Genomic DNA, 15,977 nt, shown 5'->3' with positions numbered 1-15,977 from the left:
GTAGGTTATCAAAACACAATTAATAGACAAAACATAGATAAAAAGATATCACTAGAGAGAGAAAGGGAGAGAGAGAAATACATTTCAATAAAAGCACACAAAAATGTCCAAATTTCATAGAAAGGGGGAAAAATCACATTCCTCATTTAGGCCAGGGAATGAGGTTGCCTTGAGTTTACTAATCCAAAAAGTTTCTCTTTGGAGAAGGGTCCTTAGATGGTCTCCACCCCTCAGGGGTTTGGAGACTACCTCTATCACCATCACTTTGAGGGAGGAAGACGAGGGATGACCTGCCTGCTGGTAATGGACCACCATGGGATTCGCAGGATTTTTTATCCTTATGGCGTATTTGTGTTCAGCCACTCTGTCCTTCAGCCTTCTTTTAGTTCTGCCGATATAGAAGCAGCCACACTCACACTCTAATCTGTAGACTACAAAGGTAGTGTTACAATTGGCAAAGGCATTGACAGTAAAACTTGTATTGGAAAACACATCCACAAAAGTAGCAGTTTTAACCACATTTCCACAATGGTTACAGTTCCCACACCTGTGATTCCCTTTAATTTTACATAGCCAGTGTTCTTTCTTTTGAACTGTAAGGTGACTATGGACCAATTTATCTCTTACTTCAGGGTTCTTAGGCATCAGCTATGACCTTCACTATAGATGTTCAAATAGAAGGAGCTGGCAAGGTTGTACTCCCTCGTATATCCTACAGTATAAATTCCTGTTGATAGTTAATGCAGCATTTGACTCATGTCCACCAAAAATATTCCGAAACTCCATTGTAATGCAACTTAGAAGCAATTTTGAACAGCAGAAGGTTAAAGCCTACATTGAGCATTGAGAATAAGGGGCAGAGAGAGATGTTTACATCTGTAATCCTAGCATTTTCCCCTGAATAAATATCATATTTTTATATTCTTTATATTCCTGCATGTACAACATGTACAATTAGAGTGTCATTTATTTATTTAGTTGCAGTTATAATGTTGTTCTAATCATATTAATCCCCTTCCTACATAAACCGTTCCAAGACTTTAAAACCCTGAGATGCCCTGCAGAGAAAGTGACTCTGATGTGTTGAAACTGACATGGTAACACTACATGTTTGAATATGCCTGACTATTATATATTAATAATGTGCATAGATCAGCATCAGCACTGTGCAGCATATATTCCCATATTATTCCCATATTATACATAAGTGAGGCACACCATATTAAATGTGCATCGTGTGTGCAGGGGTAGGGGAAGAGCAGGAAGATATAGCTTAGTATGTGAACGGGGCATTTATGCAACTTTAATGTATTGTTGAAGTACAGGAACATTTTCTAACTGTAAAAGTACAAGCCTGTTAAATAGAGTATGAAGCTATGAAATGCAACTTTGCAGCCTAAATATGTATGTAAGCCACTTGGCAAATAGTGAAAAATCAGCAAAAAGTGCATTATCTTGGTGGTCTACTGCTGAAAACTCAGTGTGTTAATAATAGTTGCAAATGCATTACTTTTTTATTTGACCCTTTCTGTGAGTGCAGCTTTCCTTGACATTTACCGGCTACCAAAGTGCAGCAGTCGACCGAGTTGGATTTTTCTGCATGAAAAACAGGATGCTCCTAGTACCGTGAGGGTGACTCAGATCAAACACACCCTGGGGAGTGTGGCGTGACATCCCACTGACAAACATGCAATAATACACAGCGGGCTTGGCAATTTGAGAAGTCATGAATGGCTGAGAAAGTGAATTGGTTGCTTCTGTTGCTAATGTCACACACTGGCATCTAATGCTGTACCCTTAATATGCTCTGCTATTCAGGCATGCTTACATTCTCACATTCAGTTAGTCTTTTCTCTCTCTTTATCTTTCACTCCACCTGTCTCTCTGAATTTTATTCTATTTTTTTGTGAATTTCACCACCTACATACACTAAAGAGGCACATGCAAGAATATCACGAGGGCATAAAAAACAAGTAGTGTATCCTGCAAATGTATTCTTGTATTCTCTGGGATCAGATGCAGATGCACACACAGAAATATGTGTGTTCACACATACAAGGTGGAAATGCTGCACCTTCACCAACCTATTTGAGAAATACAATTCAAAAACATAGAGGATGAAGCTCAATTAACACAAAATCAAATGTTTTATGGTAAATTGCAAATCATTAACATGTTGGCACCTTTTATTGTTTTATTATGAGTTAACTAATTCTCTCAAAGCATGGCCGTACATTTCACTGCTACAATATTAAACTCTGGCATGGTGTAGATAATTCTTAATACATTCATGCATTGACTGTTAGAACCAAAAGTGAAGCAGATTAAGAGAAATACTAAGAGAAAAATTAGATTTTGAAAAATATGCACAAGACACTAAAGCTGGGGTAGAGAGAACAAGAGATCAAAAATCAAGTTTCATTGACAAAAAACACAACATCTGCTATTTGTTAATATCCCTGTAGTCAGATATTCTTTTCTCTTCATTTCTCTTTCGAATGACAATTAAACCCTGGTTACTTTGTATACACTATTATATTTAATGCACTTTTTCCCCTCTACAGCCTTCCTTACGGCTCTTGAAAATCCTATCCTTGCTATAAATCAAGCCAAACACAGGCAAAAATCTACCTCTGTGAAAATGTCTTTTAGTATTTTAAAAAGCAAAATCCTCCCTTAAATCCAATAAGGAAAGAGGCTCACCTTTCACAGGCTCGCTCAAATGACAGACCAATACACATTTGTTCTGTCTCTTAGAAGCATGTGTCCAATCTGTCCCTTTGTCTTGTTTCAATTCCGACCTGTCTACACTCACTTGCCAGTCCATTAGTTACACTAGTGTAAATTAATCATTCTAATATAGCAGCCCTGCACTAAACCTTATCTCCATGATAGTTATGGTATTCAGCATTACTTTCAAATAACTGAGAGAGCTGTGGATTCAAAGGTGTTTTCATTTTGGAGCCTGTGCACTGTTTGTAGTACTTTTGAAAGGCATTGTGTTGTACCAACACGTAGTCCTATATTCCAGAACGATATATACATACATCTGCAGTAGATGATCTGATTACATTTCAACGAGCCTTTCTGCATAAGTTTGCATTGACAAGCTACCAGTACTGTGAGCATTCTCTTTGCCACTTGCTTGATTCCACTTCTATTTACATCAAATAAAGCAACAATATAAAGCACATCATTTACTTTTGATCTAAGGATTAACAGAACGACAACAGTGTAGCCGGTTATTTGTGTAGTAAATTTGAGATTTAAACATATTATTGTTTCCTTTGTGAATCTATATTGTGGATTAGTATCCCTTTCAATTCAGCTTGGTGTGGATAGGAATAGGGAACTTCCTCTTGCTGTGTACAGTGGTATCCATAAATGTGCTTCATGGCGTTGTTTAATTCAAAGGTATGTATACATGCAGGTGTTTAATTAGAGTGGAAGTGTGTTATAGCTTTCTGCAGCAAGACAACTTGCTATACACATTTGTTAATATAAGTTAAGAAAAGTTAAATGCACATCCTCTGCTTCAAACAAGCCCCACAAACCATATCGCACATATTCACACCAGCATGCACACATTTTCTCCTTTTCCTTCTGTATCCTTTACCTCACTCACACACATACATGCACATAGGCACACAGACTGGGAGAGTACTAAACCCTGCTGTTTGCCAAATGTGGTGACGGTACAGGAAATGTTGAGCCCAGTGGTCTGTGACAGTAAAAGCCAGAGAGAGATGGTTACTGACCTTAACTTGTGGGGAAATGGACATCACTCACGCACATTCACACATTTTGCAGTACTTGACATGCCACCTATAGTCCAATGTATTGTGACAATTTAATCACATACTGCTTTTATGTGTTAATTTTCCTTAAACTCTTTCCTTCTTGGAGACACCTCCCGCTTCTTCTTCTCATTTAAAAGCTGTTTACTGTGTCAGGATCAAACTGTCAGGATACACAACCTCAGGGAAGATGGCAAAAACAGGCTCCATACATCCCACCCCTCACCTGAACAAGAAGCTGTCACATCCCATGTACATTAAGGTACATTCTTATGTATATTTTGTGCAATAAAAGAAATTGTGGCAAACCCAAAATTCAAATAATGTGCCAGTCAGAAAAGAAAGCAGAAGACAATTACTCAGTTTTGTGGAAAGATTTTTTTTTTCTGAACATGTTTGGAGTTCTCAGTCAGCATGACGTGTGTGTATCCAAGGACACTTAAGGTGGCCTTTCTTGGAAATGTATGAAACATGCAATAATGACACAATATTTTAGTGCATATAATGACTAGTTATTTAAGCGAAATCATAATAAACTTATTAAATTGTATGATGATGAATGTGATTTCATTCTATATGTGGTGTTGTATGCTGTATCAGGTGTCAGTTTAGGATTTGAGTATGTGACAGCACATACTGGCACCTCCTCCCTAATGTACAATTTGTCATTTTAATTATTTATGACACTATGATTGCTTATGGTGTCTGCATGACAAAACAAAACATCTAACAGAACGCAGTCTCCACTGGATACTGTTATAACTACATGGTAGACCTTAGCCACTATTTAGTGGGTGAATGAGTGAAGCGTCCTAATTGTGAGTCTGTTCTCTAGTTTGGTATTTTTACTCAGCCATGTTTTTGCCAGGTCATGTGTAAGAATACAGAAGGGAGTACCCAGAAATAGCTCGAAGAAAACTATCCTCTTACACATACAAGACTTGGCCACCAGGAAACAACAAATGGAGTTTGAAAGCAAGGAAAGTCACTGATTAAACATAGTAATTCACTGGCTGGAAATTCCCACCCGTGTCTGCCTCCCCACTCGGGTGTGGGGGAGAAAGAGCACACCGGGTAGCTCCCTGGCTGCTGCCTAGCCAGAGGAATAACATCCTAAAGTTAACTTGGTGGGAATTCTTTACATTTTCTTTTTTCTAAGAAAAGGGAGAAGAGGAAGGATATAACAAGATCTCAGGATTGTAGGCACGGTATTTAGAAAAATGCAGGAAAGGAGTTTGAAGTCAAGTAAAGTGTAGCCACATGGTATCTGGTTGCACATCCAAATTAACTGTAGCAGAGTACTCAGTATCTCCTATACTATGTTAGTACAGAAATAGATACAGAAAATGCTGCATCAATACTTTACCAAGAGAGGTATTTACTAGAATCATTAAGAGACTGACTGAAGGTACAGCATACAGTTATGAGTGCTTATTTTATCTGTACCAGGGACATTCTCTATAAACATATGGAGGAATAGGAACCATACTGTAGTGTGCAGCTCCTCTAGCAACCTTGGCACTTAAGCCTTGCTGTTGTAATGGCAGCTGTGCACTCTTTGAGATCTATAACGATTACAAGTATATACACTATATTACCAAAAGTATTCGCTCACCTGCCTTTACTCATTCTATGAACTGAAGTGCCATCCCATTCCTAACTCATAGAATTCAATATGATGTCGGTCCACCTTTTGCAGCTATTACAGCTTCAACTCTTCTGGGAAGACTGTCCACAAGGTTGAGGAGAGTGTTTATAGGAATTTTTGACCATTCTTCCAAAAGCGCATTGGTGAGGTCACACACTGATGTTGGTCGAGAAGGCCTGGCTCTCAGTCTCCGCTCTAATTCATCCCAAAGGTGTTCTATCGGGTTCAGGTCAGGACTCTGTGCAGGCCAGTCAAGTTCATCCACACCAGACTCTGTCATCCACGTCTTTATGGACCTTGCTTTGTGCACTGGTGCACAGTCATGTTGGAAGAGGAAGGGGCCCGCTCCAAACTGTTCCCACAAGGTTGGGAGCATGGAATTGTCCAAAATGTTTTGGTATCCTGAAGCATTCAATGTTCCTTTCACTGGAACTAAGGGGCCAAGCCCAGCTCCTGAAAAACAACCCCATACCATAATTCCTCCTCCACCAAATTTCACAGTTGGCACAATGCAATCTGAAATGTACCGTTCTCCTGGCAACCTCCAAACCCAGACTCGTCCATCAGATTGCCAGATGGAAAAGCGTGATTCATCACTCCAGAGAACGCGTCTCCACTGCTCTAGAGGCCAGTGGCGGCGTGCTTTACACCATTGCATCCGACGCCTTGCATTGCACTTGGTGATGTGTGGCTTGGCTGCAGCTGCTCGGCCATGGAAACCCATTCCATGAAGCTCTCTGCGTACTGTACTTGGGCTAATCTGAAGGTCACATGAAGTTTGTAGCTCTGTAGCAATTGACTGTGCAGAAAGTCGGCGACCTCTTTGCACTATGCGCTTCAGCATCCGCTGACCCCTCTCCGTCACTTTACGTGGCCTACCACTTCGTGGCTGAGTTGCTGTTTTTCCCAAACGCTTCCATTTTGTTATAATAGAGCTGACAGTTGACTGTGGAATATTTAGGAGCGAGGAAATTTCACGACTGGATTTGTTGCACAAGTGGCATCCTATGACAGTTCCACGCTGGAATTCACTGAGCTCCTGAGAGCGGCCCATTCTTTCACAAATGTCTTGTTTCACAGTCTGCATGCCTGAGTGCTTGAATTTATACACCTGGGGCCAGGCCAAGTGATTAGAACACCTGATTCTGATCATTTGAATGGGTGAGCGAATACTTTTGGTAATATAGTGTATTTCACCTTGCATTGGGAGTGGTTCGTGGAGGTGATTCCACCCTCATTCCTTGCATCTGTCTCACAACCTCTATTGTCGTTGGTCTGCATCTCCACCACAATTTCCCTAAATCAGACTCACGCCTCACCGATTTGTCTTCTTTTGTTGTGTTCACCTTAAAATGGCGACAAATCCTCGTCATGGTGTCTTTTTACCAGCAGATGACCTTTTGAAAAGATCCTGCCTTAAAAACATACACAGGAGACACTTTCCTTTCCCACAGCCCGAATTGAAAATGTCTCGGCATTTCTTTCATGATTTTCCCCTACCAACATATTTATGCTAAAACCCCTGACATTTTTTTTATAAAAAACCCTCATAAAAATATGAGTCTCAGGGGCATGGGCATGAAAAGAAGGGATTATATTTCATTCATTCATTCAAAAAAAATAAATGATGATGGCTGCTCTCTTTTTAACTTTATGAAAGTCTTATTATAGTCTTATTATAGGAATGTTTTATTCCTTTGTGACGTGACGCTCACTTGAGGCTGCCTCCCATCGTGCTGAACATTTCCAACGGCACACAGGGAAAGATTTGACCTTGAAATAGCTACTCAGTCTTCAGTTTTAGCAAGTTGCGTTTCCCCTTTTAAGTTCTATTTCAATTATTAAACACGGAGCTCAATCAAGTGGTCAACAAATTTCAGTGTGTGTGTTATGATAAAATTCTGCATGTGTAAGAGAGTGACTGAGCATGAGTCTGTAAACACCACATTGAGAGCGGTGCCCAAAAACAATATTCCGTTAACTCTCACACACCTAGATCTACTTGGGTTTTGCATAACATGAACACACAGGACTCCCATCTGAGCTTTTAATATCTTTTCTGCCCATTTCATATATACAAATACAGTTTTCTTCTTAAAAAACACACAAACCAATCAGTTAAGTTGATGATCTTCCATGACAAATTGTTACCATCATAGCATCTCAGCCAGTGGGCCAAAGATTTTCTGTTAAGTATGAAATGGAAAAATGGAAAGTAAGAAAACAAATTTATGAAGTCTCTGTTCAGTACACAACATAAATCTGATGTGGCGATGCTTTGTCAGCTACTTCATTTGCAGACCTACTGCTGTTTACATAAATCTGCCGCTGGTTCATGTCATTTAAATCTTGTGTTTGAATTCAGTTTTATTTTGACAGGGTGACTTGACAGAAATATCTGATTTGATTCTGAGAAATGCTGCTGTTTTGTGGACAGTTGACTCTGACTTATGGACACCTAAGTGACGGGGAGGCCATTAGAGTGAGAGGAATAAAGACTGGCAATGAGAGTGTCAGAACTCACAGATGCATAGAAGAAAGAGCATAGGAGGGCAGAAAGATGGAACAAGTAACAAAAAGAAAATAACAAGGACAGGTGGATGTAATTGCTGGAAACATGGACAGAAGATGTGTGGAAGGCAAGACAAAAAGGATGACAGCACAGAAATTGGAAGAAAGGTCGAAGAAAAGAAGGCCACGACAAGAAAGAAGAAAGCGGGGAGGCATAAATGGAAGAAAGCTAGAACGAGGGGGAAAGAGAACAAAGTTAACAAAGGGAAGAAATACTGATAGATGAAAGAAAACAAAGAAGAATCACAACAAAAGGAAAAGAGGATATTAAGAAAAGAATGGATGTGAGTCTGCAAGGAAGGACAAATAAGAAGGAAGAACAGAGGAAAGGGGAGAAGGAGGGAGGCAAAGAAGGCAGGGGTTTGAGTGAAAAGGCAGAGAGATGAAAACATAGCTCTTGCCTTTTTCATTTTATGAACATTTTATTTTAAGTAAATAATGAAATGACAAAAAGATTTTAGGCAAAAATAAAGAAAGGAACAAACGGAACAAAAACAAGACAAAAAAAAGAGTGACAGGACAAAGTCCTGAGAAAAAATACGTTGGGAAAGAATCTAGAACAATGTATGGAAAGAAAAAAGGAAAGTGAAAAAAGCACTAAAAGGAAGAAGAGATAAGAAAAAAGAGGAAGGTTTTCAAATGTTCTTGCCATCTTATGTCACAACTTAGTGCTTTTAATTTGGGGGAAAAAGTTAAATGAAGTGGAGCTCGGATTCATTTCTGTTCTGCAGGGACTTGCAGCCGCGCTCTCTGGCAAATGGCTTCTCACTTTGTCAAATTTAGTGAGGCAGAAACTTTGAGGGGCTGCAGACACAAGACATAGTAGATACAGAGCAACTTCAGAACTCATTCATGTTTGTCTGTGTGTCCATGCTATGAATTTTAATCCAATCCTTTTTATTTGTTCTAGCTTGCAATTTAACTGCAAAACACTCCACTGGCTAAACACTTCAGTTATCTGTTCCTCATCAGTTGACTGTAAAACATAGAGCTTCATTTTTTCCCATTTGTAGCTCTCATATTTATAAAAAAAACAAACAAACAAAAAAAAAACCTTCTACTTCTACTGGTCACTTTATATTTTAACATAGTTTATAGTTGTATAAAACATTTTAATTCTAGTCACTTTCTATTTTTTATATAGCTTTTGTATTGTTTGTTCAATGTATGTTACTGCTACTGGATGCTTGAATTTCCCTCGGGATTAATAAAGTATCTATTTATCTATCTATTGCTTGAATCCGCTGTGTACTATGTTTAAAATCATTCTGATTAAATCAATGAGAATGGACAAAACAGTAAAGCTGTGGGCCTGTTAGCTTAGCTTAGTGTAAAGACTGGAAGCAAGTGGAAACATTTAGCTTGGTTCTGTCCAAAGGTAGCGAATTATATTGTCCTTGAGCAAGACACTGAACCCCCAGTTGCTCCCAGTGCGTGGCACTGGTGTGTGAATGTGTGTGTGCTTGTGTGAGCAAATGGGTTTGTGTCTGTGTCTGTAAAGCGCTTTGAGTACCAATAGGTAGAAAAGCGCTATATAAAAACAAGGCCATTTACCATTTACCATTTGGATTGGCTTTATGCAGTGACAAGACAAGATCTTTCTGTATTGGTTGAAAAACTCCCCATAATGAATGCCCCAAAATGTCATGCTATATCACCATCAGTCTCAGACAACAGAATTGGTAGAGCACAGCATTCGCTGAATACATGTTTGCCTTCCAACATGAAAATATAGCCGCACCTCTCGTTTCACTTGTGTACAGCACATCATATTCCCACAGCACAAGACTTCTCATCTTGACGTTTTTTTTTTAAGCATGTTATGTTTTTTTGATTTAAAGAAATTTAAACAAACATGCACATCTAAAAGCGGCATGACGGTAAATAGAGCATGTCTGTTTTCCTCAAATATGCCTTGCTGAACATGTTTAGACAGCAATTTTCTGAACATCTAATTTCCTCTAGTACTGTGTATTACAATGTTTAGTTAAAGTTTCAGAACTTAAATTACTCATGTTCAGTTGGAAGCCATTTGTTGTCACAACTTTTTTTGCTTTAGAGGTCTTTAAACAGTTGGGGATTTGACCCAAGCTGTGTCCCCCGCACCATCAGATTCATTTGGGATCCAATATGATTTGTTAGCTCCCTTTAATGTCCCAAGGAGAAACAAAACATCTTTTCTTTTCCAAATTTTCCCCAGACTTGGCAGCATTTTGATCACACTACTATGATGTTTTTAGGGTGCCTCTGAAAGGGTTGTTTCAAGAAACGTTTGAAGACTCATCTCATTTTCCTCTCTGTGGTTGCTCAGTCATGTGTCGACGTAGAAGAGAAAGACAGAGTATGTATCGGCGTCTCCATTTTACCTTTCCATATATTCCCCACTGCCAAATGAGCCCTTGTATAAGAGAGTTGCATTGCAGCATTTTAGAAGTCATTGCTCCTCTATTAATCAGGAGTGATTTGTGTTCAGCCACTGCCTTGTTTCTGTTCTCTCTCTGTTCTAACAAGGTTGTTAGCTAAATCCTGCTCTTACTGATCACACAGAATGGCTCCTACATTTCTCTGTGTACCGTATGTATGTGTGCACATCATGATGCATTCTTACTTGTGTGTGTTGTTTCGCTGGCTCTGTGTTCAAACCAACTGAACATCACATTGCCATCTTCTGTGTATATGCATGTATCTGTATATTTGGTTATATCTGTATCTGAGTGTGCACATTCCCACGATGAGAAAGGGATGAAAGGCTGCTGCTCCTGTGAGTCATGAGCAGCTGTCTGTTTCCTAAATGGCCTTGAATAGTCACTCCGTGCAATGAAGATTATCAGCTCTGCTTACAATTCACACTCACATAGAAATTACACACATAAGTAGGATTTCTGCAGATAAAGAAAGAGAAAAAGAAAGGCACTGAAGGACACATGCATAAAGGCATTACTCTAATGTAAACAATTCTTGGAGAGAAAAAAGCCAGAGAGAAAGAGTTAAATGCAGTGTTGTTAACACACCTACACAAATGTGAATTTCCGTAAGCTTCAAGAGTAAGAGATACTGTTAAACCTACCTGCTTCCACATTTCATTTACATGCAAATACAAACAAAGGAACAAAACACAGCAGTTATTCCTTACTGAAGATGATAGTAGTCGGCTAGAGATATTGTCTTGTCCTGCTTTTGTAAGTGAAAATTTCAAAATATTCAACAATTTCTACACTTTGCCCTTCATTTGTATTTGATTTATTCCACCTTCACCTGCTCCAGTAAAACAAACAATTGTTATTTCAGTTGTCAGTGTTTTCCCTGATTGTCCTTGAGACCAAAAGGTCTGAGACAACTGCAGAAAAACCATCTGAATGTTTCCCCCTTTCTCCATTTTTGTCTCTTTTCTTTCCTCTGTTTTTCATGTTGTCTCTCACTCCACCTCTGTGCTGCAGGCAACATGATTAGTGTGTTGCTGCATTGTGGCCTGTTGTGAATCTATATTATCTTTTTCTGTTTCTCATTTTGCAATTTTAATGTTAACTGTGGAGTTGTTCTTGTCCAGACATATGTTACAGTGTTAAGAACCAGGGAATTCATGGCGTTGTATCCTAATATTATTGGGTAATTGAAAAACTGAATTGAGAAACTCATTTGTACATGTGGTTTAACTTTTTGCCTGGAACATATAGTACTGTGCTCAAGTTAATGGTAATGACAGGGCATCTCACCCAGTGCAAGAGTGTGGCTCACCCGTTTAATCTTTAACCATGTCAGGACAACAATGCAGATCTGCAGTATGACACAGAGGAATAAGCCATATCAAGCCTTGTCTGCAAAGGCAGTAACTGTTAGTAGGTCCAGATCTTTTCATTGCTTATGCATATATTAATCTCTCCATTCTCTGTCTTTTTCACAGGGTCCCATAGAGAATGATGTTGTGATCCATGTGTCCCTGATCGCTGAGAGCCAGAGGTAATGTGTATTTATGTGTCTATGCCTCCTAGTCAGCTCTCAGCGTTCTAACTGTGGTGAGCTCAGAAAGCTGGAGCTCAGCCTGACCTCTGCAATCATCTGTCACTCTTCTTATTGTGGTATTGTGGTGTGTGTGTACGTGTGTCCATCTCTATGCACACTTGGATACATGTGTGAGAGAGTGGGTCGCTTTACAAGATTTGCAATACCACAAGGCCAATAGATTTACAAACATCCTACTGACACATCTGCGATTCTATAGACTCATATAGTTGCAGATTTTCAGAATAGAAATCTGTACATAAATATTTAACACGTCAACAGTAGCTGCTGCGGACTTTTAAGGTGAATCTAGATCCATAGATTTGTTGCATTGATTTCATAATTTCAGTATTTAATCATCTTTGAAACTGTGTTTATTAGCAAAGATGATAGACGCTGAGTATCATGTATTTTAACCTTTTTGTTGTTAAAGCTCAGTTCAATTAAAATGCGTTTATATAGTGCCAAAACACTTGTGGTCAGGGTCTTACAACAGGAACAAATCTTTTTAGTAAGCCAGTAGTTTAAGCTCAGTCAGACAGATTTGATTTGAACCAGTTGTGAAAAGGAACATCAAAATCCACAGAAAGAAAGCAGCTTTTTTTTTATTATTGTTAGACAAAAGGCCTGGATAGTCGGTAGAGCAATTTGTCCACGAACCAGAGGGTTAGCAGTTCAGTCTCAGAAAATGCCATAACCCGAAGTGTCCTTGAGCAAGACACTGAACCCCTAATGTGTGAATATGTGAGCGAATGGGTAGATGTGTCACTGTGACTGTAAAGTGTTTTGAGTACTAATTGTTATAAAGATGATATATAAAAACAAGGCCATTTACCATCTACAAAGAATGCAGCATTGTACTTCTTTTTTTTATCGAGTGAGTTAACAGTGCTGTCTACAGTAACAGTTTCAGAAGCTATTGTGCTATGACCAAATATGATGGCTGTGCCTAGAATACATTATTAACCTTAAAGAGGCCACATAGATTCAAGGATTCAAGGATTCAAGGATTCTTTATTGTCATTACGACACATGTTGGTACATGGGAAGGAACGAAATTGGTTACTCTGGTCCCGATTCAAGCCATAAGTAAAGAAACAAAAAAAAACAAAAGTATAAATATAGAATATAGAGTAAAATTAGCTTTCCATGTATTATACAAAATAGCAGGTATAAAAAAAATGTATAAATATAGGCGGTAAAAGTATCAACATAGAATTTAACAGCAATGAATTGAGGTAGTGTGCAAATGGAGTTAAAGTGACAGTGCAAAACAAACTGCAATCTGTGCAGATGTGTCCGTGGGTGGCTGTTGGAGGGGCGGCAGGGGGATGGGGGCTACGGAGGTCTTGTGAACTGACTAGTGATTCTGAGATTTTTGACAGACAGGACACATTTAATTTTATGTATTTTACTAATATTCATTGTGTAGTTCCAACATTCCACCACAAGAACACAGTGAGATAGATCATTTAAAGAAAGGTAGTCTGTTATATTGATATTTGACTGGCATAAATTGTTGAGGAAAGCCTGTGCATTAAACTGTATAGATTTTTGTAGTACATTTTCTGTACATTTTGACTGTTTTGGGCAATGTTGCCTCTGATATGATTCTAAATTGGCTGTAGGTGTGAGTGTGAGTGTGAATGGTTGTCTCTCTGTGTTAGCCCTGCGATAGACTGGCGACTTGTCCAGGGTGTACCCCGCCTCTCGCCCGATGACAGCTGGGATAGGCTCCAGCAGACCCCACAACCCTTAACAGCAACAAGCGGTTACAGAAAATGAATGAATGAATGAATGAATGAATGAATGCCTCTGATATCCAGAGCAAGAACAACAGAGACAGAGTAATTGTGGGGTTCTGTTGCAAGAATTAAATTTTTTGTCTCTGTCTGCAGACTGCAGGTATTTTTGAACACCTACGGCATTCAGACCCAGACACCCCAGCAAGTGGAGCCCATCCAGATCTGGCCCCAGAAGGAACTAGTCAAGGTAACATTGGTCAACGTAATTGTTTAACAAGCTGTGAAATCATTTTTTCTGGCTTTCTGTTTTAAAACGGGGGTGTCAAACTTATTTACATCAGCATTATGGTAGCCGTCAAAGGGCCGGTTGTAACTGTAAGACTGTAAATACTCCTCAGTATATTGTTAAGTAACTCTCTCTGTATTTGATTTTTGGTATTATTTATTCAAATCAGAAATATTGTATATGCATTTACATAGATGTACAATTATTTTTTTGGCACATTGCTCTGTGTTGTAATGACATAATCCCTTTCATTTATCATCATAAGAAACATTAGTCCGTCAGTCAAATATCAATCTTTTCAAGTACACAACAAAGACGAATATAAGGAGAATCATGAGCTGCTAAAAACACGTGGGACAGATGTGGCATTTACAAAAACAAATGCATACAGCATTGCAGAAGGCATACATCCAACCTGCACCTTCTTAGAAGACTTTATCTGGTCTGGGCACAGCTGCTCACACACCTTTACCATGCACTGCTTCAAAAATTCATCCTCTGAAAAACACTTGCTGGAGCAAAATCTTCAGCCACAATAAAGCTCGCTTTCACTGCTGCAGAATGTAGCTTTTGTGAACATATCCTGCTGTGACTGCAGTCTACATTTTAATTTTTATACAATTTGTTGTTTTTCTTGGAGGCCAAATATAACATATTTAGCTCTGTGTTTGATGTTAAAATGCCAGGTTATGTTGTACTCCTTCACACTCAACATTGCCTCGCAACACAAAAGACATACAGTTTTTTTTTCCCTGAAGCAAGAACTTATATTCGCTTTCCTATCTTTCATTAAATTACCTATCATCTGCATACATTTTTTTTCTTCTTGGATATTTTGGAATTATTTGTAGATATTTCTCATTTGTTTATTCTTTCGTTGGAAAACCACCATAGTTAAACGCTGATGAGGAAACACAGCAATCTATGTGCTGAATGCTGTCACTTTGCAGGTCGCAATATCGACATGCATTATGTTTATGGTGTATATGCACTTCACAGCAGGATAGACCTTCATTGTAAGAAAATCATAAGTCTTCTAAGCTCTCACAGGCCATATAAAATAACGTGGCAGGATGTATTTGGGCTGCGGGCCCCCTACACATATATGTGTAGGTGTACTGACTGCCCATACTGCATAAACAAATCTATATATTAGTATTACATATTTTTATATAGTATTATTGTAAAATATTTACTTACTTAACATAATAGCCATAGCTTGTTGCCTATTATTGGGTTAATTTTGCACTTTTTCCTATTTGCACTTCTGGTTAGATGAATATAATTTAATCTAATCAAATTATGCAAATTCAGTGAGCTAAAGCTGCATTGGTGCATGCAACAAGCCTGGACACCAGACCAATTTATCCGCCCACAATTTTTGGTGTCGGAAAGCTGGTCTGGAACCCCTCCATTAGGGCCAGCCACATCATTAGGGTGGGCTTTATGCAGTAATGGGCAGAATAGTTCTGAGCGTTGCAGAGTTGGATTAGTTACGAATAAATATCTCTGATCCATTTTAGGACTATCCAGTTGAGTGTTACAAGGCCCATATTCTGAGAAGAACTGAGTCTGGCTTTGTCAGGCTAGCATGCCACTAGATTACTTATTAGTTGATGATTCATGTACAAGACACTGAAATAAGAAGTAATAATGTTCATTTGCATGATAGATTGGGTTTGCCACAGTGTGACCAAACTGTTATCTGTATGGACAAACTATAGAACAATGCTAAGCTAGAGATAATATAAATCTTAATATAGAAGCTACAGAAATGCACGTTACTTTGAAAAAGTAACATGTAACTTTTTTGAATGTTTCACTTAAAAATAAAAAGTGGAATATGGATAAAGTAGTCGGTTAGGCGAAGTAACCTCAATTAAACTGTCTTCAAATCCAATACAGAGAAGAAAAAGCCTACTAAAATACAC

The 15,977-nt window shown here is 38.7% G+C and overlaps 1 protein-coding gene across 6 annotated transcripts in view; it reads left to right on the top strand.

Moving 5' to 3' along the window:
• phkb (phosphorylase kinase, beta) overlaps positions 1–15,977 on the top strand; it is a 114,429-nt gene that overhangs the window by 62,348 nt on the left and 36,104 nt on the right. For all 6 annotated transcript variants that reach the window (XM_084541941.1, XM_084541938.1, XM_084541940.1 and 3 more), the window contains 2 exons: positions 11,918–11,973; positions 13,914–14,007. In XM_084541941.1, the coding sequence (XP_084398067.1) occupies positions 11,918–11,973; positions 13,914–14,007 (150 nt within the window). The remainder of the gene's footprint in view (positions 1–11,917; positions 11,974–13,913; positions 14,008–15,977) is intronic.

Source organism: Chelon labrosus, assembly GCF_963514085.1.
Source record: "Chelon labrosus genome assembly, chromosome: 3".
Taxonomy (NCBI): domain Eukaryota; kingdom Metazoa; phylum Chordata; class Actinopteri; order Mugiliformes; family Mugilidae; genus Chelon; species Chelon labrosus.
Note: the sequence above shows the minus strand (reverse complement) of the source record. Positions and strands in the feature narration are given on the sequence as shown.